The sequence below is a fragment of the Berghia stephanieae genome, chromosome 1, assembly GCF_034508935.2.
Source record: "Berghia stephanieae isolate SIO BIC M18660-M18661 chromosome 1, UCSD_Bste_1.3, whole genome shotgun sequence".
NCBI lineage: Eukaryota > Metazoa > Mollusca > Gastropoda > Nudibranchia > Aeolidiidae > Berghia > Berghia stephanieae.
This window is the reverse complement of record NC_088360.1, coordinates 20,256,456-20,282,747: the sequence shown is the minus strand read 5'-3', so window position 1 is coordinate 20,282,747 and position 26,292 is coordinate 20,256,456. Positions and strand designations below refer to the sequence as shown.

Here is a 26,292-nt window from a genome sequence, read left to right as displayed (position 1 = left end):
TGGATACACACCGTTTTGTGTGCTGGTTCGTTATACTTCCGGATGGCAATGTTATGAGCTTCTTAGCCAAGCGCATACTATCTATAGGTAATTTTGTTCAGCTTGACACACGGGTATGTTTACAACTTTCATAAACAAAGCAACGTGTTTACATTTGTTAGGAAATATTCAATCGTTGGACATCAACAAATCATATGATTGATGACTCGATTGGACGAAAACATGAATATAGATCGCTCCCAGAGACAAAACTTGAAGGGGGATTTGAAACCATCAACAATCAGTGATGATGACTTCAGAACCTGGATTGATACCTTGAACATAGAAGTGTTGCCGAACGATACTACTACTATTACTATTGATAAAGCGAACAGAAATGGTGTGTATTTTAAGTAAACGCATGCTATAAATTCTCAAAATTCCATGTTTTCTCACTTGACGTTTTCACGTCTCCATATTTTCATTTTAGTCTCGGATAATAGTACGAGGGCTACGATACAACTCACTCCTCTCTTTCTTTCGATGGTCGTCGCTTTGTATTGTGAGGTACTTTTCTTTGGCCAATGTCAGACTACATTTTAATGATAGCTCATTACTGTCTAATTCGGCTTGAAGTAATCTCAAAAAGGCTGGACGTCTTAAAGAAACACGAAAGCAGTTCATGACTGACAAACCCTTGCCAGATTCATATTCAACGGAGAATCAACAAAAAGAACGGCAACGGGAGATCGGGATAGAGGACAAGTCGTGTATTTGCCAAACATTGATAAAAACGCATTTTCACAGTTTGGTTATTAAAAAGGATACGCCCGACATTGGATGCCATCGCCTAGGCACTCCTTCAAGGAAACTAGGTAACCCACCAAACAAAAGTCTGATGGCAATAGGAATAACCCGTGTTGTCCAATGTTAGAATATAAAGGTTAAGAATCCTACCCAATGAGAAACAGAACGAAAGTGTCTGAGTCTGAAGCAGGGCTCGAACCCAGGACCTTCCGAGTCGTAGTGAAATGCCTTAACCACTCGGCGATTTTGCCCCCACTCACCCACCAGCGCGCACAGTTTTACTTTACATACTGAAAGATGAAGATGGCGGCCACCAGCTTTGTGAGAAAGTGATAAATAATCATTAGATCTGAAAGAAGACTCAGACTCGAGACTTGGATAAGTCGGCATTCATCTGGATCGAGTGATTTATGAATTATAATTCTTTTTTTTTTTTTGCCCAAATTGTGCGGCTATGTGGTCTAGGGGTATGACACTCGCTTTCGGATCGGAAGGTCCTGGGTTCGAGCCTCGCGTTCGGCGCTTTGTTGAGTCCTTGGAAAAGGCTCTTTACTAACATTCTTTCACCGTACCCAGGTGTAAAATGAGTACCTAGCCGTTAACAGCGTTGTCTTTGTCCGAAAAATTGTAATATCGCCTAACAGGCGGCATGTCCCGTCCTACATGTTAAATGCCATGGACCCATTGTAAAGGGCTTTGAGCACATTTAGTGGATATTGCGCTATATAAAGCTCAATTAAAAAAAAACGTTTTTTGAATTACGACTTTTTTTTCATCAATGACGGAAGAACCGATCTATCTATCGTACTCTGAAAAAAAAAAGGCTGCCTCTATTCTCATCCCCCCCCCCCCCCCCCCCCCCCCCCCCCCCCCCCGGCCGATTGGATTACCGAAAAAAACGTCGCCGGCTTTTTGCGATTTGGATTTGATTGATTTTTTTTTTTAATTGTGCAACTTGTGACAAGAAACTTAACAAATTACTGCATTACAACCTTTGGATTAAACATACAACAATTGTGGACTACTTTTTATACTATTATGAAGACTAGCATCCCGGGGATGAGACTAGTCACTTCGAAAGAAAAAGTATTTTTCAAATCTTGGCAGAAATCTCGTCAAATTTATCGATCGATTTAAACTACCCTACCCTAATCTTGGCTAAAGCTCTCTAACCTGGACTTCGCAAGTCCCAGGTTTGAAGGCTTTTGCCAAGATGAGGTTCACTTTAATCGATCGATACTTGAAGGACGAGCGTTCTGGACAAAATTTAAAATACGTGATTTTCAGAGTACGACAGAGATGCGAATCCCATGTTCTCCTCAAGAAAGAAAAGTAATGTCAATTATTTTAACTATAGGGAATGAGATTAGCGGAAGAGTAGCGTCCCTTGATTGGACGTCACCTTACAGAGAGAACGTCAATTTGGTTTTGAAGTGTCTCAAGCCGCTTTCACCGGAAAGCCTTTTCCGCCGGTGAGGTCACAGACTATGGGTGACGTCCACGGTGTTGCAACAAGTTTTAAAAAACAGATATAGAAAAATTGTCAATATCTATCCTAAATTGGAAATATTTCTTTAAGGTCTATTTCAAAAGAAGATTGGAATAACCCAGGCGTTAGCCTCAGTGTAATACCACAAAAAGGCTTGGTTGATGTGGCTTGCTCAATAAGGCCCCCCAGTTACGCGATGGAATTGGGTTCAATATTTAGTGGTTATTGATTAAATAGTATACTCCTATGCCACGCTGCTCACAAATATTATTATAACGAACAAAAATAAGTTTAACAGCTTCAAATAAAAGAAGAAAATACTTAACACGGAAAGTTTGGGGATCCAAATCCTTCCAAAAACAAACGCACGGATACGATCTTTGTCGTAAATCATGACTTTTAGTGGTTTCATTGTTCCATATAGGAGAAAACGATATTGACGTCACTCAGCTCTTTGTTATTGTTTACTGTTTTTAGACAGACATTTTGATAATCAGTTCTCCATTAAATATATCAGTCATGTTATAAACGTTCAAGGTTGCACGTAGTTTTGTGTGTTGGTACGTTATATCTGGCTGGCGGATGTTGTGAGTATATACATAAACGTATATCATGAATACACCCGTCGATATTTCAGTCCTTTAACTTAAAGCTTCGTCATTTAATCTCTCCCTGTTCACCCTTTTCCAGTGCAACCCTAATATCGATATACGCCCATGTCCCGTATTGGGCCTAAAGCAATATGATTATCATTTGAAATTCGATATTATTTTTAACAATTCCAAAATGTATGCGACATATATTTTGAGAATGCTGTATTCAACATTTAACTAGATACCTACACGTAATTAAAAGCAAGATTCCAACAGAACGCGAGTGTTGGCTTTTAATATATCTAACCATTGTGGTTGTAGAGCTATCGGTTTGAGATTTTTATCCATAGCAAAATCCAGAAACATAACAATTTGGGTTACCAGACTCGAAAGGAGAACGCTTTGGAAAACGTTTACATTATAACAATGCAATGTTAGAGGGTGGTGGTGTCTGAGAAAGAAAGAAAGAGAGAGAGAGAGAGAGAGAGAGAGAGAGAGAGGGATAAAGAGTGTGAGAGAGAGAGAGAGAGAGAAAGAGAGAGGAGAAAGAGAACGGTATATGGAAAGCGGAAGAAGGAAGGGATAGACTGGGAAAGGAAAAAGAAAATAAATTGTAGTGGTGGATAGATGGTGTAAAGGAGATAGAGAGGGGGGGGGGGGGGGCAGAGTGAGAGAAAGTTGTCGGGGGTGGGGGGAGGGGGGGGGGTTGAACAAGAATTTGGCGGCAAGGAAGGTGTGAGAGTTATTTCCACATGAAGTTGATACCCTTGATTAAAATATCAAATAGTCTTGCCAGCAGAATCAGTTTCCACACGAATAACAAAACTCTAGAAAAGTGCATTTGTTGCACTGCTAGATAAAGCGGAAAGTAAAATAGAAGAAATAAAATCATCTAAAAAAATTAAAAAGTCAGCCTTCCTAGACCATACACCAATTTAAGACTTTATCCTGCTCGTTTTATAGCGTCATTGATGAAAGAGAGGAATTTTTGCCCAAATTTTGCCTGAGTTATAAATGTAATGCAACTGGATCACTGTGAATTTTGGTCTCACACCTTGAACCTACGTCTTTGTACCCCTTCTATGTAATAGCATATCTAAAATGTATGCCAGTGCCTACAAACCGGTACTCATTCGCACCTGAGTCGAGGAGGGTAATAATATGTGGTAAGTGCCTCATTCAAAACGACTCCCAGGGCAATCATTATCTCGCGGTATTATGAACCAAGGGAAACAATTCAATATAAAACTTATTCAATAATAATACTTTTCACACTTACCTCCCCTTTATCCACCTTCATGCCCTGTCCCTTGTACGGATACATGGCCTTGACTTGCGGAATCTTGCGAGTTTCCACCACATCTTGCAAAACCTCCTTCTCCACCACCTCTTCTACTTCTATCTCTCGGGGCACTTCTATCACCTCCTCTTCTTCTTCCTCGGCCTCATCATCCTCTTTCTCTCCATTTTCCACGGGAGTGAATTTGGAGAGAGTTAGCTGTGTTAACAAGGGAGAGAAAAAAAGAGAGAAAACACTTAATTTCTATCGTGACAGATATATTATCCAAAAAAAAAAAAAAAGAATTTTATACACTTCTTTATAAATAATAAAGCAGAAATGCCGATATTTGGCAGTGTTGATTAAACTGAAGCTAAAATTCAACTTCTTCATCGTTTCCTACACTGGTATTTCTAGAGCTCCATTGAAGAAGCATTACATTGTGCGGCTATGTGGTCTAGTGGTATGATACTCGCTTTCGGATCGGAAGGTCCTGGGTTCGAGCCTCGCTTTGCGCATAGTTGAGTCCTTGGAGAAGGCTCTTTACTCACATTCTCTCACCGTACTCAGGTGTAAAATGAGTACCTGGCCGTTAACAGCGTTGTCTCTGTCCCAAAAATTTGTAATATCGCCTGACAGGCGTCATGTCTCGTCCTACATGTTATGTGTTGCTGTTGGCCAGGGACCTCTTGTAAAGCGCTTAGAGCACGTTTAGTGGATATTGCGCTATATAAAAGCTCACGTTTTTTGTTTGTTTTTTTTGGGGGGGGGGGTTTACATTCCAATTTGAAAGAATCGGCTGGTTTAGACCCTTCTTCTTCCTTTGAAGTCTGTAACTTCAATTTTGAAGATTCTACAGACTATTGTACTTTTCTTTCATTGCAGATGTGAAACTATTCCAGTGTTTCAACATCAATGACGTGAAAGAGTAGGCTTGGCCTACAAGCGGACATCCACTCTTGAGTGGGGAACCACAATCTTTGATGGCTTCCTCTTATTTTGTTAAATATTACAGAGGCGTAATATCACTTGTGTCGTTTAGGTCTTTTCTATATGGCTAAATATTCTTTAACTGAACAAAAAGAAAAAAGCTTTCATTTTCTAAACTTAATTATAAACGAACAGAAAATAAAAGAATGTTGAAAGTTGCACATGAATGATCAGTGAATCCTACCCTGATATTCTAAGGGTGATCTAATTAAAATATATATAAATGTCCACTAAGTTGATTTCATTGTCTTAAAGTTCAAGTTGCTTCACACTAGTCTTGTCGGTCTCATAATTTTGTTGGTGAAATTGAATGTAATCTTCAATTTAATATTCGAAAACAGATAAAATGGACGTTTCGGGTTTCCCCTTTATCAATAAATAAGGATGAAAGAAACACTACAGACGAATGATATAATGTGGTAGTGACATTGTTAAGATATCTTAACGCCACTACCACATTATCTCATTCGTCTGTAGTGTTTCATTCATCCTTATTTGTTGATAAAGGGGAGACCCGAAACGTCCATTTTATCTATTTTCGTATTTTAAATTGAAGCTTACATTCAATTTCACATTGTTATTTATTTCTTCTAGCTTCGAGCAGCAACATTTACATTAGTTTTTTTTTGGGGGGGAAGGCGATATACAAAGATGTATTTGATTAATAATCCATTATAGCGACGAAAGGCCCCACTGGGACTTACTTTGTGTTCACTTGCTGCTTTTGTCATCATAACGGCCCACTCATCTAATCTTTTGATTTCCCCGTTGAAAGCCTTGATGTCTTGGTCCAAACGGTTATGACGAGAAAGAAGAGCCTGTTTTAAAAGAAAAAGAAAAAGAAAAAAACAAACAAAACAAGTGAAAAGAAAACCAACTAGATTCTATGTGATAGAATAAATAAAAGATGTAGAAGTTAATGAGCAAAAAATGAGTAAATAATTACATGAATAAAGAGAAAATGAAAAGAAAATAAACTGTAACATTTTCAACAACAAAAATTTTCTCTTCTGCCTTTTGTTTTCTTTGGTTGACGTGAAATTTGGTGATTTTTTGCTGTTTATTTTTCGTTTGGTTTTTTTTTTTTTTTCTTTTGTATTTATGTTTGTTTGGTATTTTGGGGGGGGGGGGGGCGGGGGGGAGAGGGGTTGTTTTATTTTTTGTTTTGTTTTTTTTTTGTTGGTTTTTTTTTGCGTGTTTTTTTTTAACATGAACAATATGTAATGCTAATAAAATATGAATTATTTCATTTGTTTGACATTTTCATGCTGTAGAACTTGATGCCCAACGTTTTGTTGTTTGTTTGTGTTTGTGTGTGTGTTTGTTTGTTTGTTTGTTTGTTTGTTTGTTTGTTTGTTTGTTTGATTGATTGATTGATTGATTGATTGATTGATTGATTGATTGATTGATTGATTGATTGATTGATTGATTGATTGATTATTTGTTTGTTTGTTTTGTTCTTTTTTTTTAAGCAATGGATTTTGAATTTAGAACATGTTGTCTAAAGAGCTTATCAAATATTTGCAAAGACTATCGTTTAAAACGTATGCGGGACAAGAATGATTTCGTTCCTCACCTGAGCGCTTGCCTCGTCTTTGCCATAGTCATCACTGCAAACCAAAGGCATCTTTTCCGTCATCCACGACTCGGCCTCATTGGCATCAGCATAGTACTGTGTGTAGAACAGAGAGTTGGTTGTATTTGATGGCAATGCTTCAAGGATGCGGTTTACATGAGTAAATTATAAAGTGACGATGATGATGATGATGATGATGATGATGATGATGATGATGATAATGATAAGTATGATGATGATGATGATGATGATGATGATGATGATGATGGTAATGATAAGTATGATGATGATGATGATGATGATGATGATGATGATGATGATGATGATAATGATAAGTATGATGATGATGATCATGATGACGATGATGATGATGCTAATGATGATGATGATGATGATGATGATGATGATGATGATGATGATAATGATAAGTATGATGATGATGATGATGATGATGATGATGATGATGATGATGATGATGATGATGATGATGATGATGATAAATCAAAAATTTTGATAAACAAATTTTAACACGACCTGACGAACATGCATATTATCTCATAAAAGAGCATCATTTGTTCTTTTGCTTCAGCTATAATAATATAATCGTGTATCAAAACCCCGAAAAGTGGTGGCTCATCATCAATAAATTTAAAATAAAAAAATTCCCTTTATTCATCCTTAAGAGGAAATTTTTCTTTAGGGTCTATTCCAAGGGAAGACTGGAATAAACCAGGCGTCAGCCGCAGTGCAGCGCCGCAAAGTGAGCTAGGGCTAGGTGACTTGCTCAAGGCCAGACAACGCAGCGGCGGGTGATCGAACTCGTTACCTTTTGTGTACGAAGCAAAGACCGTACCGCTGAGCCACGCTGTCCCATAAATGGACAATCAACTCATTACAGCTACTAATCAAAACAACAAGTAAGAAAAAATTACCTGTTGAGCTTCAATGGAATCATCCAATTTGATCTTCCTATTGGCAGCAGCCTCCTGTAGTCTGTTCCACTTGTCCATCAAAGCCTTGATTCGGCTGCCTATCTCTGCACGGGCTGGATGGCCTTGGTTCACTAAATCTTGGCCCACCCCGCAAATCTGCTCGCATCTTTTCCATCTGCTTTGCATCTCGGCTTCTAAAGCCTACATGCAGATAGCAAGGAAGAACAAGTTGTTGTTTTTTAGTGTTTGCAAGGTAATAATGGATGGTAATATTATATTATGACATTTCCTGTCTAGTTTAATATCCTTAATATTATGTAAATTATAAAACGTTTGTACAAAAAAAAAAATCCTTTTGGGGATCCAACAAAATATTATTATGATTATTATTATGATTATTATTATTATTATTATTATTATTATTATTATTATTATTATTATTATTATTATTATTATTATTATTATTATTACTATTATTATTATTATTATTATTATTATATTATTATTATTATTATTATTATTAATATTATTATTATCATTATTATTTTATTATCATGATCAATATTCTTATTTTAATATTGTTATTATCATCATTATTTTATTATCATGATCAATATTCTTATTTTAATATTATCATTACCATTACATTTTATTAATTTTGTTTTCCTTAATAATCTAATCTGAGATACACTAACATAAAATCATTTTTCGAACATTTGACAACAAGGAGTTTTAACATATCCAAGTGACAAATTAGAGAGCAGATACCAGCCGGTGCAAGGTAAAGATCTGGACAGTGTGCATGAAGCAGGGCAAAACAAATCAGGTTATCAAATCAGGAAGTCTGGGGTTCGATTCCTAGTCGAAGCAGGCTGATTTGTTGGGATGATTTTTTTTCTTGTAATTTTCTCTCTGCCTTGTCAAAAATAACAATGTGATATTGAATGTTTGTTTTTTGTTTTTAAGGGTTTTACGGCGCTTGCAACACATTTAGGTTATATCAGCGCCAGTAAAAAGGAAGAAAATGGGATAGTAAAAAGTTCTAGAATTACAATTAAAGCACCCAAGAAAAAGTAAGACAAAGGGATATTGAATGTAAGCTTCAATTTGATATAAGAAAACAGATAAACTGGACGTTTCGGGTTTCCCCTTTATCAACAAAACAGGATGAATTCATCCTGTTTTGTTGATAAAGGGGTAACTCCGAAACCAACAAAACAGGATGAATTCATCCTGTTTTGTTGATAAAGGGGAAACCCGAAACGTCCATTTTATCTGTTTTCGTATATCCAATTGAAGCTTACATTGAATTTCACATTGTTATTTATTTCTTCGAGCTTAGAGCAGCAACATTTACATCTCTGCTTTTTTCCGGCACTGTTTCATACACATCTTTTTTTTAAGGATAGTCTTTAATTAAGGATTTTACCTCATGTTTCTTCACAAGCATAAGAGCAGCATTCAGGTCTTTGCCAAAATTGGTCGATTTGACAGCGTCCATCTTTTCTGCCACCCATCTGTCCTCTTCCTCCGTGTCTTCTAGAAACTGATAGTAACGTTTGGCCGTCTTCAGGTTGTTTTTTCTGGAATCGCTTAGGTTTTGTACCCTGAGAAAAACAAAATATTCACGTGTGAATAGAATAGCCATGCAGCAAGACTAGATACAATCAGAATCAAATAGTCATAATGAATTGGTAACCCTGAGTTGAGTTGTATTTTGTATTGGAAATTGTATGGAATATGGAAAGGCTCAGCAGGATCCTTCACCTCCAAATTTCATTTGTTTGTTTTTATGAAGGGTTTTAATTCTCTACTTACCAGCCATTTTCAGGATTTTCCCTAAAACTTCACACCCAACTAACACAACAAAAAAAATAGATATTTTATCACTCAAACACAATAGCAGTAAGTTCTTGCCATACATAATTTCTTAGCAAAGCATACTCTACAACACACTGTTCATTTTATTTAAATTTTATGATGTACAAAAGAAATTTTAATTTTAAAAAATGTTGGTTGTATCGAAACAAATGTGACGATTTTCCTATAGTTGGTATGGTGGGGGTTAAGGCGCTTGTGGCGATTTAGGTCATTTCAGCGCCAGTAAATAGAAGAAAATGGTATAGACAAAGAGGAATTGGCTTAAATAAGGGACAGATGTAGATTCCAAGAATATACCAACAATGCACGTATATTTATTTCTTCATCTTGAGGCCATCTGGATGAATTTTACAATGACAGATACAAATGAAGAATTTTTATGGCAATTTAAAACAGTAATATTGAGATAGATTAATCTTAATTAGAGTAATCAGATCATAGCAAATTTTCTGGAATTATTTTTCTCGCTAGCATTGCCCCAAACAATTTAAAATCGATTGTTGCAGCCAATGTCAATAGGGTTTTTGTTTAATTTTGTTTTTGTTTGTTTTTTTGTTTTGTTTTGTTTTTTGTTTTTTTAATTTACTGCATTGCATTATTACTTCTTTTTGCTGTTGCCGTTGTTGTCGTTGTAAATGTTGTAGCTGTTATTGATGTGATGATGACGATGATGATGATGATGATGATGATGATGATGATTAGTTAGATGATGATGGGTTACAAATACTAACTTCACATTTTCCTGTCTTAGGTATTTTATTATTAAACCCTACAATAAAGATACCTGGCTAATTCTTTGTTCAGTTCCTCCAACTTTTTGTCCAGATGCTTTGCCTCTGCACTGCCGTTCCCGCCAATCTGCGACGACTTCCGGTTTAATGCTCGGATCCGTTTGCTCAGAGCATTGAGTTGGGCATCTTGGAGGGCGTGTTGCTGAAGCAGATCCTCTGTACCCTGTAGGTGTTTGCCCACATCCTCCACTTTAACTTTAGACTTTGAAAAATAAATTGTAAATATAAAAGGTTATTAAGAAATGTCAACTAAATATAAGATGTTAAACTATACTCTCATTTTAAAATCGGCCACCGACAGCCATGCATTTGAATACAACAAAAAAACGTAATATGTATTAAACACTGCACGTTTTTTTTTGGATCCGCCATTTTGTGTCGGTACTCTCCTTCTTTCTCATGTGTCTAAAACCCTAACAATGCATCATTCTTTATCTTCAAACGTATCAATATTCATTATTTCAAAATACCAAGAACTTATCTGAAAATAATTTTAATCATTAATTTGGTATTCCCGTGTAAACTATGGCCCCGACAAACTGTGAAAATTTACATTGAAAAAAAAAGTTGAACAAGGTAGAATCATTTAAGAATGATAGCCTTCTACATCATCTTAAGATCCGTTTTAAGTAAATGCTAATGAAACCAACTTACCTCGACTTCTCCCAGCTCCTCTCCAATACTTTCAATTTCTCTGAACATGGACATGAGGTTACTGAATCCAGACAACATTTGCTTTCTGGCTTCCAAATTGTCTAGTAATTTACGCCACCTTGCCATTACTTCTTGATCTCTGCAAATAAAAATCAACAATAGAAAATAAGTGCTGATTTGGTTTGGACGAAACTTTATCTCTTTTTGCAATGTACTAATCCATAAAATAGATATTATATTTTAGAATGTATAAAGCTTATAAGAGTGGTTAAAAAATCTATGTACGTTGCTCATTGTTAGAACTTTGATTTGCTTTCTGCTCTTTATTATCTAAGGTTTGATAAAACTAAAAATTAGAATGCAGAAGATGCATCATGAAAAAATAAAAAAACATACTTATTAAATAGTATATTCTTCATATAAATTCTTACTTTTGTTTGACTTTTTGTTTGTTTCTGTAATTTCCTTGTACAAGTTCTGATGCCAAACTGTTGAGAGCTCGGAATCGGTCTTTCTGTAGAGCCATGAATGATTTATTGGATTAGAAGAAAAGAAGCAATAAAAGAAAACACTACCATTTAATTTCTTAAGTTTGAAACATGGAATCGCTTGTATTCAAAGGGGCATAACCATAACAAAATAACAGATAAATACATCTAAATAACACCAAAAAAAAAGATGAGACAAAGTCATCAAGAAATCTTGTATTGCTATAAATAACGCAAAAGATGTTTTGGTCTTCTTTTCTCTTCTTTTTTCCGTTTTTTTTTTATTTCTTTTCTTTAAATGACAATATTTTACGAAAAACGTCAAAACAATACACCTCTGAAATAAAGTTACACAACTCTATATTTCAAATGCATTCCCTCCCTTTTCTCATTTCCTTGACTTACCCTTGCCAATATCTCGGCACTAATGGCTTCGTGTTTCTTCATGGCCGCCTCTGTCTGGGTTGCGTTGTTGCAGATAATATTCTCCTCCTGGATTTGTTCCATGTCACTCAACCAGGATTCCCTGATGGCAGCCTGTTGATGAACGAATACAATACATTAAACAATACCTAATTTAGTGTGAGAAAATATGCAGGTATGTCGCATGAGGCCAATCAGGAAAGGGCAATATTCATTTCTTAGCTACCGTTTGCTTATATCATCAACAGAAAATAGCTAATCATATATGCAAACACTTTTGGCTCTAATCATTATGTGGAGAAGCACAAAATTATGGGCATATTACATTGTCAGATTGCAAATTTGTAAAAAGCCAAGAGCTATAGTTTCGGACATGTTTTGTTGAATTTTTTGGTTACAAATTATTATATTGGAAATGTAATGTGATTTAAGTATAAAAATCTCACATGACACGGGAATGACTTGTGACAACATTAAAGTCCCCCCCCCCACCCTCTCCGGCCCCTCCCCTCTCCTGCTCTCCATCACCAATAACTTCCCAGCGACCAATAAATCTTATTATGGTTTAAAAGGACAATCAACTCAAACTTGAAACTGAAGAATTTGTTACCTTGCGTAAGAACCGCCTTGCCAGTTGCTCCAGCCTTTCTTGCCTGATGAGTTCATCCTTGAGGGCCACCTCTCGGCCGTGCTCACATCTCTCCAACTGAAGCCATGCCGTCTCTATGTCATGGATCAGCTGACCTTCTGGTGGAATGTACATTTTTTGGCCGTTGGCCTTCAGTCTGGCTTGGATGTTGAAGTACTGGGCTTCTATGTTACCTTTCTCCCGATATCTGATGAGTAAAACAAAACAAACAAAAAGTAAGGCTACATGTTGTTTGTTTTTACTTTATGAACGCTTATTGACCTTTTATGTAATTTCAGCTCCAGAAAACAAATATTATGTAATGGTCAAAGAGTTAAGAGAAAAAGAAGTTTATCTGCGCTAATTCTAGTGCAAGATAAAATTATGAAAAGGAACTGTTTTAAATTGAACAAATGTAGAGCAAACAGCATTCAGCCAAGGAATGTAAATCTCGAAACACTTAAATTCCCATCAAGTCCTAGGATTTCCAGCATGACAATTGACACAAATTTTGTTGCCTACGCTTTGCAAGACTTGGCGAACAACCTTGACCACATCAGCCAAGATACAAACTTTTGTCAATCGCTGTCTTCGACAAATACTCAGGTTGAAATGGTTTGACAAAGTGCCAAATGCTGACCTTTGGACAAGAACAAACCAAGAACAAATGGATGTCCAGGTCAGACGCAGAAAGTGGAGATGGGTTGGCCATACCCTGCGGAAAGAGCCCTGCAATATTACCAAACAGGCTCTCGAATGGAATCCACATGGCAAGAGGAAACGGGGTCGTCCAAAACAGACGTGGAGGAGAAGCCTTCACCAAGATCTGATCGTCTCCAATCTTACCTGGAGTGAGGCAAAGGTCTGTGCCAAGGACAGAAGAAGATGGAAGAGTGCTGTTGAGGCCTTATGCTCCACCAGGAGCCAAGAGGCATAAGTCAAGTCACGCTTTGCAAGACACATTGCCACAACTCCGTGTTAAACCACAAGAACAAGGTGCCAAAATGGACGGACCCAGATGAGGCCAGAATGAAATTAGAAATACGTCAAGCAAAATACATGTTAAAATTCATTCACTTACTTTGGTGGTTTTTCAACTGTCATGTAATCTTTGAATCCGATCAGTTCTTTCTGGATCCCCTCTAGAGAGTTGGGGAAATCTCGACTGTTGAGTAGCTTGATCTTCTCCTGAATCCAGTTGAGCAGCTGAGTCGTCAAAGATTCGTAATCGTCCTGCATCTTCTCGACGTCTCTCATCATGCCTACGATCTGATTGGTACAAAATATTGCAATTCATAATTAAGAACGGATCTTATTAGTAAACAAAATATTGGAATTCATTCGGAAGGTACTAGTCTCTCTCTCTCTCTCTCTCTCTCTCTCTCTCTCTCTCTCTCTCTCTCTCTCTCTCTCTCTCCCTCTCTCTATCTATCTCTCTCTCCTTCTCTCTCTCTCTCTCTCTCTTTCCCTCTCTCTCTCTCTCTCTTTCTCTCTCTCTCTCTCGTTTATCTATCTATCTTTCCAGCTGTTAACACACATACGAACCCACACAACACACACACAATTTCACTCTATACGTATACATCATTCGCAATATATAACTATCCTTTCAGTTGTTTCTACATCTTATGGGTTGATCTTTACTCCAATTAAATTGATACACAACTTCAATTAAATTAATACAAAACTCCATTGACATAAAAGCATAAATTCTTTTTATAACCCATTAAAATATTATATTTATTGTAGTATATAAAAGCATTTTACGAGCCAAAAAAAACGGAGTTACAATAGACATTTGTATTCAGTATCTCAAATTATTCATGTGGAAAACACTCAAAGCCTTGAGGCCAGTAACGTGTTGTGACTGTACAAGATGGGCCTTGTACGAAATGAGACATTCGTATTAACATCACTAACAACATTACAATTATTATCATCGTTGTCGTTATAATTTTTACAAAAGGAAATAAAATATGAACATTTAGTTACAAACAGTATTAAAACTTAAAACTTAAACTTGAACATTAATATTAGGGCAATATCCCATAAAACGTGCTCAAATTGCTCAAAGTGCGGCTATGTGGTCTTGTGGTATGACACTGGCTTTCGGATCGGAAGGTCCTGGGTTCGAGCCTCGCGCTCGGCGCATAATTGAGTCCTTGGAAAAGGCTCTTTACTCACTTTCTCTCACCGTACTCAGGTGTAACATGAGTACCTGGCCGTTAACAGCGTTGTATTTGTCCGAAAAATTGTAATATCGCCTAACAGGCGGCATGTCCCGTCCTACATGTTAAATGTTGTTGTTGACCAGGGACCCCTTGTAACTTGTAAAGCGCTTTGAGCACATTTAGTGGATGTTGCGCTATATAAGGCTCAATTTTTAATTATTTTTTTTATACAATGGGCCCCTAGCCAACAGCAACATTTAACATATAGAACGAGATATGACACCTATTAGGCGAAATTACATTTTTCCCCGACAAAAACAACTCTGTTAATGGTCAGGTACTCAGTATACACCTGAGTACGGTGGGATAATGTGAGTAAAGAGCCTTTTCCAAGGACTCAACTATGCGCCGCTCAGAGCTGGATTCGAACCCAGGACCTTCCGATCCTAAACCGAGTGTTATACCACACAACCACATTAGCCGTTCGATAGATAGAGATAGTCGTTTGAGACGGTGGGTCATATCTATTTATTTTATTATTAATTTTAAGGGTTTTACGGCGCTTGCAACACATTAAGGTCATATCAGCGCCAGTAAAAAGGAAGAAAATGGGATAATTAAAAGTTCTAGAATTACAATTAAAGCACAAAAGAAAAGGTAAGACAAATGGGAATTGGTTCAAATAGGAAACAGATGTAGATTCCAAGAGCACACCGCCAAATTACTCAGTTTGAGATCACCTAAAAGTCTCATCCAGACACAAGCACAGGTCCCAGCTAAGAGGAATACACTCAAATGTTTACCAATCATATAATATAATATGTAAACTAAACATAATACAATGCATAACAGAGAGATGATTTACAAGGAAAAAAATATCATCTCCCAAAACTATAACTATACATTCGAGTATATCCCTCCCAGCCAAGGAACTCCGGCAAGGATCAGGACAAAACTAAATAATCTCATTCCAAGACAATGACAGGGAACAATTGGAAAACGGGAATGGGGGGATAGAAGACACAGTATGTACCTCCCTGCCCACTATGGGAGGTCAGGATCCCCACCCAGGGTCATATCTATCATCATCGTCGCCGTTATACATTTGACTAAAGGAAATAAATACGGATACTTATTTAAAAAGAGTATTTACACGGAAATGTTCATGCGTCCACAATGTTTTATATTATAATCACTAAGCTTTATAATGCTTAATTTATTCCCTACGCAAGCATATGGAACAATCGCTTCAATTCTTACAGGACAGGTCACCTGTTAGGCATCATTATTTATACCAGTACCAGAGTGTACTTATATTCAAGTCTGATAATCCAAAAAGCTATGGACTCGTTTTTGTCAGAGGCTGTGTACTTCCGAATCATCATCATCATCATCATCATCATCATCATCATCATCATCATCATCCCCCTATCAGCATCAGCACCATCATCATCGTCATCATCATCATCATCATCATCATCATCATCATCATCATCATCATCATCGTCACCATCACCACCATCGTCATCATCATCATCATCATCATCATCATCATCATCATCATCATCATCATCATCATCACCATCATCATCATCATCACCTTCATCATCGTCATCATCATCGTCATCATCATCATCATCATCATCATCATCATCATCAGCACCATAATCATCATCATCATCATCGTCATCATCATCATCATCATCATCATCATCGTCACCATCACCACCATCGTAATCATCATCATCATCATCATCATCATCATCATCATCATCATCATCATCATCGTCACCATCACCACCATCGTCATCATCATCATCATCATCATCATCATCATCATCATCATCATCATCACCACCACCATGACCAACACCAAATAACTACCACCCCAATCATTTAAATGATGAGCCAATGATGCCCCCCTCCTCCCACCCCCCCCCCCCAAACTCATTGATGAAAGAAATCATTGTCGCCCGTACTAACTCCCAATTCACATTGTAGGTAGCTAGTACACGTACTAATGTTGATGATAGTGATGAATGAGACCGTGAAATATGCGGACAGCTTGCCCCGGAGTGTGACGGATGGGCAGGTAACTCCTGCACACACGGATGACCAAAGTTACCTAACCAGAGATCAATGATTTACAATCTATACAATAAATTATGAGCCCCATAGCGTCAATTTGGAGTTATCCCCGGCTATGTGGTCTAGTGGTATGACACCCGCTTTCGGATCGTAAGGTCCTGGGTTCGAGCCTCGCGCTCGGCGGATAGTTGAGTCCTTGGAAAAGGCTCTTGACTCACATTCTCTCACCGTACTCAAGTGTAAAATGAGTACCTGACCGTTAATAGCGTTGTCTTTGTCCGAAAAATTGTAATATCGCCGAACAGGCGTCATGGCCCGTCCTACATGTTAAATGTTGCTGTTGACCAGGGACCCCTTGCAAAGCGCTTTGAGCACATTTAGTGGATATTGCGCTATATAAAGCTCAATTTAATTTAAATGAATCATATGGAGAAAATTTAGTCCAAATAATGGGTGACCGGAGAAAGTTTTTTGTTTTTTTTTTAAGTTTAAGAAACAAAACTCATGCTCAAAATTGCTACCGTACTCTGAAATAAAAAGAAAAAAAAATAATAAAAACACGTATTCAAAATTTTGGCCAGAAAACTCGTCCTTCAAAATATCGATCGATTAAAATTATTCTTATCTTTTGCAAGAACTCTCAAACCTGGGACTTTAGGAAGTCATTTTAATCGATCGATATTTGAAGGACCAGTTTTCTGGCAAAAATGTATAAATACGTGATTTTTTTTTAAACAGGCTATGGCAGAATGAAGGTATTTTTTAAAACTCATATTTTATAACTCACTCACTCACTCACTCCCATAACTAGTTTGCCATCGAGGGAATAGTTGCGGGATGCAGTCTTCACATAATCGGGGTCCACTCGTCTCTATCAGTTCGTATGACCTTATACCTGCCCATTTCTTGATATTATCGAGTCACATTCTCTTATATATATATATATATTATATATATATATTATATATATATATATATATATATATATGAGTTGAGATTAAGATTCAATTTGAAGCACCTGATTGACCCCGACATAGTATACCGTCTTGAGATGATGAGATGACTGGCCACATTTAACCCTTACAAATTGTAAAAGACTCGCCAATCCAACTGACCATTAATGAATGGGAAGTCACACTAATTTTGACACGTTGACTAACGTTAACAAATGGTGGTCAATCATTGTAAAAGCCTGAGTGCATTTAGGTGCGTGTTTACCGGTGACTAATGAAGAAGATGCGTCGAAACAGCACGTTTACTCAATAAGGTGGACAATAATATTAGTAATTTCCTTTATCAAAAAAAAAAAAATATACAGAGATTTATGGAGGCAAATTACTAACTGGATAATAGAAACAGACTGACAAACTCGAAGTGACGCACACATTCACGACAAGCGTCCATAGAGACTGGGAAGCCATATTCATTCATTAAAAAAACAACCTTTTTATTGTTTACTTATGAAAGATGTCCTTCAAAGCCGCGAGGTCTGTAAAGAAGGAGTTTATCCCGGTTTTTTTTTTTTTACTTTTTGGATTAAGGGACAGTAACAATTGCTTGCTACCCTTTGAATAGGACGCAATTATATTATTGTAAAGTACTAAGGGTATGTTGGTGAGTTCGTTTACCTCCGCCATAGCTAGTATGATCTATGTACCTTAGTACTTTACAATAATATAATTGCGTCCTAGTGGTGTTGTGGTAGAGCAATAGCTTTTTGACAGGTAGGTCCTGGGGTCGAGTCCCATTGTGGACACCGCAAAGCTAAGTATTGAAAAGGCCCTTTACTCATATTTTTATCACCGCAATAAGGTACAAGATAAGTGCCTTGCCCATCACAGAATGTGTATGCCGAAAGAAAATTGTAATAAAGCCCTAAAGGCGACTTCATGTATCGTAATAACTTGCATGTTATGTGTTGCTGGTGGCTTGTGGTCCCTTTTAAACCGCTTTGAGCACATTTTGTGGATATTGCACAACATAAAAGCTCAAGTTTGGCATAGACGCACATTTTCTTTACAATATTCTACCATATTTATAAACAGGACTGTGAATCTATTGAATGAACGACATTGGCGTTACTCGGCTCTTTTCTACTGTTTTAATAATCAGTAGTCTCACCAAATTCTATCAATCAGACAATAAACGTTTAAGGTTACACATAGTTTCATCTGTTGGTACATTAAATCCGGCTGGCGGATGTTGCGAGTATTGTACCTAAACGCAAAGCATCAATAGACTTTGATTTTTTGATATTTTTTTTTTTTTTGATTACTTTTAAAAATCTAGAATGGCCTTTACCTTGGCAATTCTCTTTCCCCCTGTCATCTCAGACTTCATCTTGGCAAAGTAATGGTAGTAAGAGGCCACGTATGTCACGATAATCTTCTCATCTGGTCGGTTGACGTCCACGTCTGGATAAAACAAAAAGCAAAATAAAGTTAAAATTAAAATGCAAATTTAGTTAATTATTTTTTTCCATAAAGTGACACAATCATAGTGTGCAATATGTGTAAGTGCATGACACAATCAGTCGGAAGGTGAAAATTTTGGATTTGCATTTTGTTTGTTTGTTTGTTGTTGTTTTTGTTTGTCTTTTGTTTTGTTTTTTTCATTTTCTGAAAGAATATGCTCCCTTCCCAGAGCTGTTTAATCTTTATTTGAATTTAATCGGATGATTTTTCATGAAGTTATGGTCAGATGTATGGGAAAGGTAACCAGCAATTTTTCTCAAATTTCATACTTTTTCAACTTGACTAGCTGTAAAAAATATTTAGAAGTGATATTAAGCTTTGATATTTCCCTAAGATGTACAAAAAGGGTTGAATTAATAATTTATGACAAGAACTCATTTTTGATTTTTAAAAATTGAACTTCTAACTACACTAGGCAATATCTCAGTTCAAACCTTTTCACCATCCGACTGATTATGTTGTTGTACTCTTTTTCTTCCTCCCATCCAACGTGTACGTATTAGCAGGTTTGATAATCGAATGCAATCATGGGCTCGTTTTAACACTATTTGTAAGGGAAAATATTTTGCGTTGGTTTGATAGTATTTCCGTTTCAACAATGAGCCCATAAAACTTTGGGTTATCAGATCTGCAAATGGTTATACGTCGCTACAATCCGAATCAGGAGTCCAATTTCAACTTGAAGAGTTGGAATACCCGGCATTGTTGGAGTCTTATACCCATTCATGCTTAATGTATGTCCTCGTTTAACACCTTTTCATTTCCTTTGTTTGTTTTAATCCATGAATTATCTAGATGTTTGCTTGCCTGCTTCGAAATGTCGGTCTTTCTTATTTCTAAAAGAGTTTTGATAAATATATTTTGGTTTAGCTCTATGTTTCTTTTCTTTTTTTTTTTAACCCTTTTATTTTCGTTGTTTTGTTTGTTTTATTTTGTTGTTGTTTTGGTTTTTGGGTTTGCCCTTATTTTTTGGTTTTGTTTTGTTTTGTTTTGTTTTTTTGTTTTTTTTGTTTTTTGTTTGTTTTTGTTTTGTTTGTTTGTTTTTTTATTTGTTTTTTTTTTGGGGGGGGTGGTTGTTTGGGTTTGTTTTGTTTTTTGTTTGGTTTTTTTTTTTTTATGTTTGTTGTGGTTTTTTGTTTCTTTTGTTTTCTGACAATATCGGTATTATTTTAACGCTTTTAGATAAATGATTGAAAGAGTTAAACACCAAATATTCGATGAAGAGGGAACAAGTAGGCCTGAAAGGCGCAAGAGTCCGCAAGAAAATGGGACTCTTACTCGACACTACAAGCTTAAACAGATGTCAAAAACATCAAAGACGGACACACCTACCTTCAGCATCCAAGATTTTGGCAATGCCCAAGTCTCTGTCGGCTACTTCAAAGGCATTGTTGAGGTTGTTGATATGCTCTGTGGGCTCCAACCTTTCATATTGGATTAAGTCTGGTCTATGGTCGAAAACAAAAAATATATATATGACATGGGGTTAAAAATACACACGTACAAACAAACACATCACATCCACAAAATACATATTCTGCATTGTTCTTTATTTTCTAGTTTCAATTCCCTTTATCCAAAATACGTAATTCTTTCCATCCAATTCCAATGGTATATTATTACAAATATAATTGTTGCAAATTGTAATGGTAATGTAACCATATTATATCATGACAGTTCATAATAATAATATAGATATAACAGATGTGCACATATCATTACATGGCTATCTTCAACGATCAGTTTTACATCATTGAAAACGCTCGTATAATTTATTCAGTTACTAAACATCCCTGAATTTATTTTAATGCTGCCTGCACGGGTCACGGACAACTGTAATCCTTCAGAGCCTTTGGGCCTATAGAGCCGAATTCTTTCCCAGTTTTTATAGCGTGAAATGAAGAATAGAAATTGCTTTGTTACCCTTCGGATAGGACGCTATTCTATCACAAAGTACTTTCCACCAGATCTAACAGACCCAGCTACCCGATGTCATGTAAGTCCCAGGTTTGAGAGTGTTTGACGAGATGAAGGTCATTAAAATTGATCAATATCTGAAGGACCACTTTTCTGGACAATTTTTAAAAAAATGGTTTTCAGATTAAGGCAGAATAAAGGAGACACGTTTAAGAAGGGCGGGCGTAATGTCAATAGTTTAGATGGATAGAGATAGATAGACATATGTACAGAAAGACATACCGACTAAAAAGTGTACAAAATAGATATGCAAGCAAATAAACAGACACAACGACAGAAAATGAACAATACAGAAGGCAAATGGATAGATGGAGAGGCAGGTCGTCTGACGGATTGACAAACAGACAGACAGACACACAAACGCACAAGCAGACATTGGATTATAGCAAGCTGACGGCTGGAATAAAGAAATTGGAATAGAATGTCGAGATGGACAGATTAATGGGTATATAGGTAGGTAGGTGGGTAGGTAGGTGTCGAATTGTATGTATATGTAGGTTTGTAAGTAGATATGAAAATAGAGAGAAAAGAAAGGAAGGGGGTGTGAACACACAGAGAGAGAGAGAGAGAGAGAGAGAGATAGAGAGAGAGAGAGAGAGAGAGAGAGAGAGAGAAAGTGAGAAATAAGAGGGGAATCAGGGGAGAAAGAGAAGAGAGAAAGGAAAAAGAGAATGGTAGAAGAAGAGAGGACAGGAAGAGTGAGAGAGAGAGAGAGAGAGAGAGAGGGGGGGTTCTTTTACAATTCATCAGTAAGTTACCTGTGTGCATGGATAAGAGCGTTGAATCCTAGTCCATTTCTCCAACTGGTTGTAAAGTTTTTAATGTCTACCCCTGGGTATCTGAGTCGAGGAAACAATTAGAATTTATAGTAGTGACACGTATGATTGTAATTTTATATTGATTCGGTTTAGGATTGGAATATTACCAAAGATCACTAGTCCTTTATTTTTTATCAATTCTATAATGACAAAAAGACATTATATGCCTTCAAGGTTGTGTCGATGATGATGATGATGATGATGATGATGATGATGATGATGATGATGATGAAGAAGATGACGATGGTGATGATGATCATCGACGTCATCATCATCATCATCATCATCATCATCATCATCATCATCATCATCATCATCATCATCATCATCATTTTCATCATCATTATCATAATCGTCATCATCATCATCATCATCATCATCATCATCATCATCATCATCATCATCATCATCATTATCATCATCATGATTTTCATCATCATCATCATCATCATCATCATCATCATCATCATCATCATGACGATGGGGGGGTGGGGGTGAGCGGGGGACATGAGAGGTGAATTCCATACAACTATTTTATAATGATATATAGACCATAGTTAAGATTCCAAAGATAGATGAAATCTGTGTTCAGCGCCATCAGTCATATTTAGAACAAATAACGTGTCTGGCTCAGGTAGCAAACATTCCCGTCAACTATGCCTGACAATACAGCCCAAATCGCAATCCCCTAAACCAACTTGTCACCTCAATCTAATTACACCCAGTTTAACCTTCTCCTTACCAACTATAGTAAAATCGTCACATTCGTTACGATACAACCAATATTTTTCTTATTCAAATGTTTCTTGTACATCATAAAGTTTAAAGAAAATGAACAGTGTGTTGTAGAACATGTTTTGCTACAGAATCGCAAGAATTTTACAGCTATAATGTCTGAGTGATAAAAAATGCATTTTGCGTTCTTTGGGTGTGAAGTTTTGGGGAAAATCCTGAAAATGGCTGGGAAGGAGAGAGTTAATATCAATTCTGTAGGCATATTCCTGGATTAGAAACGTTTCCAATTTCCAAGATAGATATATCATTTCGTCAGAAAATTTCAAAACTCTATGGATATATGTTGTTTTTTTCTGCTTTCCCAGCCAACAATATTAATTACAGGTGATGCATGTTAGACTAAGGACTGTGTTGTTTTCATCGTTTTTATTTACATAGTTTGTTCATTTAACTATTCATCTATTTATAAATTTATCTATTTATCTAAATATTTATTCATTCATTTCTATATTTATCTATCTAGTCATTTAGTTATTTATTTATATACATATTTATTTATTTATTTATTCATTTATTTGTTTATTCATTTATTTATTTATTCATTAATTTAATTATTCATTCACTTATTTATTTATTTAATTAATCATTTATTTATTCATTCATTTCTATATTTATCTATTTATTCATTTATTTATTTATTCTTTTATTAATTTATCTATAATTCATTCATTTCTATATTTATCTATCTATTCATTCGTTTATGTATTTATTTCCTTATTTAGTTATCTATTTACATACTATCTATGTATTTATTTATTTATTTATTTATTTATTATCAATTGCTGCGTTTTGTAGCGGACATTGCATCTCTGACATAGACCTTTCCACAGAAGTGTTAAATGTTTGAGGATGTTTTTACTTCTATTCACTTAAGTCAACATTTTGATGAAATACTCAGAGCAGTGACAGGAAAGTGATGGTTTGCAAATTAATAAAAACACACAAAAAATAATCAACAAATATTCGATTAAACATATAGATTCCGTTTAAATGGAAGAGATGGTGGTGGTGTTGGTGGTGGCGTGGTGGTGGTGGTGACGACGACGACGACGACAACGATCATTATTATTATTATTATTATTATTATTATTATTATTATTATTATTATTATTATTATTATTATTATTATTCGTGTTTTCCAATTGGCAAAACAATGTGCATATATTATGAGTTGAGAACAAGACCAATATCACCATTTAGTAACTTCACGGTTTAAGAAATATCATTCTTTCTTTTTACTGGCGCTGATATGACCTCCTGAGAAGGGCGATATTTGTGAGACTTGTTTGTGAAATTTCTGCTGGAAGTGGTCAGTTACAATGTCAAGGATATCGTTGGGATTTGTTGTCTGACAACAAATCCCAACGATATCCTTGACATTGTAACTGACCACTTCCAGCAGAAATTTCACAAACAAGTCTCACAAATATCGCCCTTCTCAGGAAACCCTAGAGACCTAAACAACCGCATCACAACAACTGAAGTTAGAAATAGCATAAAGTGCCTAAACAATAACAGATCCCCAGGCGAAGATGAAATTCCCGCTGAATTGCTGAAATGCGGTACACTCTCCCTGGATCTGAGCATTGCAAACATAATGAACAAAACATTCTCAACACACAAAGACTGGGACATAAACAGCGGTGTCCTAATTACAATACAAAAACCAGGAAAAACGAAAGGACCCGTAAACAACCTGCGCCCAATAACATTACTGAATACCATAAGAAAAACACTGTCAACTATTGTCCTCAACAGAATTAGACCGAAAATAGAAAAATACCTATCACATAGCCAAAGCGGGTTTCGCCAAGACCGAAGCACATCGGACGTTGTATGGACACATAAATGGTTGGCAGCAAAGGCACTCAAAGAAAACATATCCATAACAATAACCGGAATCGATATGTCCGCAGCCTTTGATACGATCGACAGAGGAAAACTTTTGGAGATATTAACAGAAATAGTAGACGAAGACGAGCTCCGAATAATCCGATTTCTCCTCAGCAACACAAAGATACAACCAAGGATATACGGGCCACAAAACAGACGCAGTTCGAAAGTAACATCGGGACCCCCCAAGGAGATAGTCTGAGCCCGATTCTGTTCACAATATACTTAGAACACGCTCTGAAAGAAGTTCGAAAAGTCATTCCAAAACCAACGACTCATATTGAGAATGCAATCCCTAGAGAAATCGCCTATGCAGATGATGTCAATTTTATTGGATCAACACCAGCAAATATAGACATCATACAAAATACCCTCATGAAATATAACCTCCAAGTCAATGCCAATAAAACCGAATTAACAACAATATCGAGGAACAAAGAGGAATGGAAAAGAACAAAGAAAGTCGGCTCACTAATTGGAGACACCGAGGATGTACAAAGAAGAAAACAGCTATCAAACGCCGCACTCAGTAAACTCACCAATGTATGGATTAGAGGTGACAAAATAAAGAGAAAAACCAAACTGAAACTGTACCATGCTCTTGTAAAACCGGTACTTCTGTATAACTGCGGCACTTGGGCGTTGACAAAATCCGAAGAAGAACATCTGGATGCCTTCCATCGCACACAGCTAAGAAGGGTACTGGACATCAAATACCCCAAAAAGATCTCAAATGAATCACTCTATAAGATCACAAAAGAAAGACCAATCTCCCTTGACATTTTACAACAACGATGGCAACTTTTCGGTCACATACTACGCAGGGACAAAAACATACCAGCAAACCAAGCCATGTCGGGATACTTCCAAAAACACGGGAACCTTTTCAGAGGAAGACCGATCACAACACTCCCTGTGATCCTAAACAAAAACCTCACAACACTTGGACAAAGCATTAGTCTCATAACGGCAGGGGACCTTGAAAATCTGAGAACCCTAGCAGAGGACCGGCAATATTGGAGACACCTCACACAGGAAATACTGGAAACAGCCAAGGCGACCCGATCTTTCGGTCGAGACGCGAAAGGCATCTAAGTAAGTCAGTCATATGACCTAAATGTTTTGCAAGCGCCGTAAAACACTTAAAGACAAAGACAAATATCACTGGGAACACTTGTTTCTAGCATGTTCCCTGTTAAGCATCTGGTGACGAATGACCTTTTAAAGGCCTTCTTTATTTCCAATTACCCCGAATTGAATTGGATTCAATAGTCTGATGTCACGCCGCCCGGCAACGGCGGCCATCTTGGTTCGAAACAAAGAAAATCATTACTTTTTATTCTTCATGCTGGCTTGAACTTTTCATATGCCTTGTGATCAGAATGTGTAAAAGTCAAAACATGATCAGATTTATGTTTTTCTTTCCCCTCTGGATACGCTTTTAAGCTCGCCGGAGAAATATTTCATAAGGGCGTCCGCCATTGTTCCGATAATTTAGAACCATGCGTCATTAGGAAGGAAGTGACGTTACGACTGTTGAAGAGTATTAAGGCTACATGTACGGCA

The 26,292-nt window shown here is 36.6% G+C and overlaps 1 protein-coding gene across 13 annotated transcripts in view; it reads right to left on the bottom strand.

Moving 5' to 3' along the window:
• The window catches only part of LOC144970112 (spectrin beta chain-like), a 255,001-nt gene that overhangs the window by 139,153 nt on the left and 89,556 nt on the right, over positions 1 to 26,292 (bottom strand). For all 13 annotated transcript variants that reach the window (XM_078909351.1, XM_078909429.1, XM_078909368.1 and 10 more), the window contains exons 6-19: positions 21,979 to 22,059; positions 20,576 to 20,691; positions 19,071 to 19,183; positions 13,592 to 13,779; positions 12,493 to 12,718; positions 11,865 to 11,996; positions 11,403 to 11,485; positions 10,972 to 11,110; positions 10,311 to 10,519; positions 9,075 to 9,252; positions 7,646 to 7,846; positions 6,714 to 6,809; positions 5,842 to 5,955; positions 4,148 to 4,366 (exon numbers count right to left, since the gene is read on the bottom strand). In XM_078909351.1, the coding sequence (XP_078765477.1) occupies positions 4,148 to 4,366; positions 5,842 to 5,955; positions 6,714 to 6,809; positions 7,646 to 7,846; positions 9,075 to 9,252; positions 10,311 to 10,519; positions 10,972 to 11,110; positions 11,403 to 11,485; positions 11,865 to 11,996; positions 12,493 to 12,718; positions 13,592 to 13,779; positions 19,071 to 19,183; positions 20,576 to 20,691; positions 21,979 to 22,059 (2,095 nt within the window). The remainder of the gene's footprint in view (positions 1 to 4,147; positions 4,367 to 5,841; positions 5,956 to 6,713; positions 6,810 to 7,645; positions 7,847 to 9,074; positions 9,253 to 10,310; positions 10,520 to 10,971; positions 11,111 to 11,402; positions 11,486 to 11,864; positions 11,997 to 12,492; positions 12,719 to 13,591; positions 13,780 to 19,070; positions 19,184 to 20,575; positions 20,692 to 21,978; positions 22,060 to 26,292) is intronic.